Source organism: Penaeus japonicus, unplaced genomic scaffold (genome assembly GCF_977035675.1).
Source record: "Penaeus japonicus unplaced genomic scaffold, GWHDUDI00000001_assembly GWHDUDI00000009, whole genome shotgun sequence".
In the NCBI taxonomy this organism is placed as follows: domain Eukaryota; kingdom Metazoa; phylum Arthropoda; class Malacostraca; order Decapoda; family Penaeidae; genus Penaeus; species Penaeus japonicus.
The window spans coordinates 11,092,629-11,095,128 of record NW_028234411.1 but is presented as its reverse complement, the minus strand read 5'-3'; the positions used below and the strand labels follow the sequence as shown (position 1 = coordinate 11,095,128).

The 2,500-nt window shown below is 43.5% G+C and overlaps 1 protein-coding gene across 2 annotated transcripts in view; it reads right to left on the bottom strand.

Annotated features, from left to right (window-relative positions):
• Nucleotides 1–2,500, bottom strand: part of LOC122259071 (uncharacterized) — an 11,910-nt gene that overhangs the window by 2,029 nt on the left and 7,381 nt on the right. For both annotated transcript variants that reach the window (XM_043025593.2, XM_043025583.2), the window contains exon 3: nucleotides 64–2,500. This exon is cut by the window's right edge and continues 1,493 nt beyond it. In XM_043025593.2, coding sequence (XP_042881527.2) covers nucleotides 64–2,500 — 2,437 coding nt within the window. The remainder of the gene's footprint in view (nucleotides 1–63) is intronic.

The window sequence follows — 2,500 nt, the reverse complement described above, 5'->3', positions numbered from 1 at the left end:
AGAATGTTTGTTGCTGTATACCCAGTAATATGATTTTCACAAATAAATCTAAATTATTCTTACCTGGCCATCTGCTCCAATTGTAATCTGATCATAGCTGATATAGGTCCCTTGGCCAGGGTTTATAACAACTGCTCCATTACTTAACATTTCACTGGCCTCAATGTAGATTGTACCCTCTGGTGTCATTAACTGACTAGTGCCAACCAGCTGACCAGCAGTGACAACCTGCCCACTAATCATGGGCTGACTGACTAATCGTCCACTTCCTTGGCCACTATGCTGGCCTAGGGCAGTAACCACATGGCCACCCACCACACTCTGCCCAACTGATGGAGAAGCTTGGGTGGCTGAAGCAACTCCTGGTTGACTGGTGGACCCAACTACATTTTGTGGACCTCCTTCCATCTGAGGAACTACTAACGATGAAGCATCAATGGTCACAGCACCAGTGGCTTCTTGCAGGCCCTCACTAATAGTACTAGGAGGAATTGAACTATGGGCCACATGTTCCATTGACAGCTGAAGCAGGGAAGTTGCACCGGTGGCATGAGCACTTGCAACTAGGTCTGTGTTAGTATTGCTTTCATTTATCTTGGATGTACATCCCTTATCATCATTATTAACAATATTGGCACTTAGATCATTCATAGTTTTAGTTTCAACTCCAGCATGAGTATGAGGCTCATCAGGGCCATGAGGAACTTCACAAAAGCACCAAGACTCCATTCTTGCCTTTTCATTTTGTTTATTTTCCTGAGACTTATCAGCTATCTTCTTTGGTGATTTTTGCCGAGCTGCTGGTTTAGTATCACTAATCTCTTCATCCACATCTATGAAATCACCCATGATAAAATCAGGATGCTCTGGTTTCACCTTTTTCTTTTCAGCTGCTTCTCGCAAACGTCTGCTAGTCCTAGTTGGTTCCACAGTCGAGACCTTCACTTTTCCTCCCTTTACAGACTTTGGACTACTACTTGGACTCGGAGATGACTTTGATCCCGATTTCTTTCTTTTCTTTTTCTTTCCATCTCCTGTTAACTCAGGTTTGTCACAATGAACTGATTTTATGTGTCTTGTCAGACCAGTTCTATCAGTAAAATTCATATTGCAATGCTTGTAAGAGCACATAATTGGTTTTTCTCCAGTATGAACCTTTAGGTGTCTTCTTAAATCATCTTTCTGTGAAAATTTGGCATTACACTCATCACACTTGTGTGGTTTGTCACCTGTATGTGTCATTATGTGCCGTTTCAAAGCACTACGCTGTGTAAACATTTGTTGGCAGCTGTCACATGCATATGGCCGTTCATTATTATGAATTCGTTTGTGAGCAGTCAAATGACTGCCTTGACTGAATGAAGCCTCACACATGTCACACTTGAATGGTTTTTCACCTGTATGTGTTCGATTATGTACACGCAAATTGCTCTTTTGGGTGAATGATGACCCACAAGTTGGACACTTGTAAGGTCTCTCCCCTGTATGTCCTCTCATATGAATTGTAAGACTATTTTTGTGTGTAAAAGATTGCAGACAAACACCACACTGGTATGGTTTTTCCCCTGTATGCCTTCGCTGGTGAATAATCAGGTGATTTATTCTAGTGAATTGCTTTGGGCAAGATGTGCAAGTATATATCCGAGCTTCATGTGGCTCCTGGTGTGTTTTAGCAAGGCGCCTCTTCTTGATAGGAGGAGTATCAGGAGGGTTGGCTGGAAATGCTTCACTCTGGATTTGAATATCCCCAGTAGCTGGATTATTCACTGTTAAACTATACTGGAAAGTCACTTGAGGATCAGTCTGAGGTTCTGACAAGTCCTGATGTTGATCAGGTTGTGGTTGTAGTTGCTGTGGCTCTTGGTGATGGTGGTGATGTTGGTGATGCTGCTGCTGCTGTTGTTGATGTTCTTGTTGATGCTGGGATTCTTGCTGCTGCTGCTCTTGTTGTTGCTGTTGTTGATGGGGTTGTGGGTGTTGCTGTTGTTGTGGGTGTTGCTGTTGCTGTTGTTGTTGCTGCTCTTGTTGCTGTTGTTGTTGTTGCTGCTGCTGCTGCTGCTGCTGTTGTTGCTGTTGTTGTTGCTGTTGCTGCTGCTGTTGTTCTTGTTGCTCCTGTTGAATACCTGGTATTGCAAATATTTGAGGCTCTGTACTAATTTTGCCATCATCTGGGTGAGAATGTGATTGGTGAAGCTGTTGGTGATGTGCTGTTTGATGGTGCTGATGATGGTTTATTTGGTCTAGTGGATCTTGATGATGGCTCTCTTCATAATGATGGATTGCTTGTGGATAGTTAGAGTGATACTGTGTTGTTTGATGATACTCTGCTTGTGTCACCTCTTGAACACCCACAGCATCTTGGTTTTGTTGCGTTTGTGGTTGCTGGAGTTCCGTGTATGTTACTTGCTGATGCTGGGGGAGTGGAGCTGCAGTTAAAGCAGTGGAAGCAGGAGGATGGGTTGCTACAGTTGTTGAGCCATCAATCATATTCTGAGGGCCA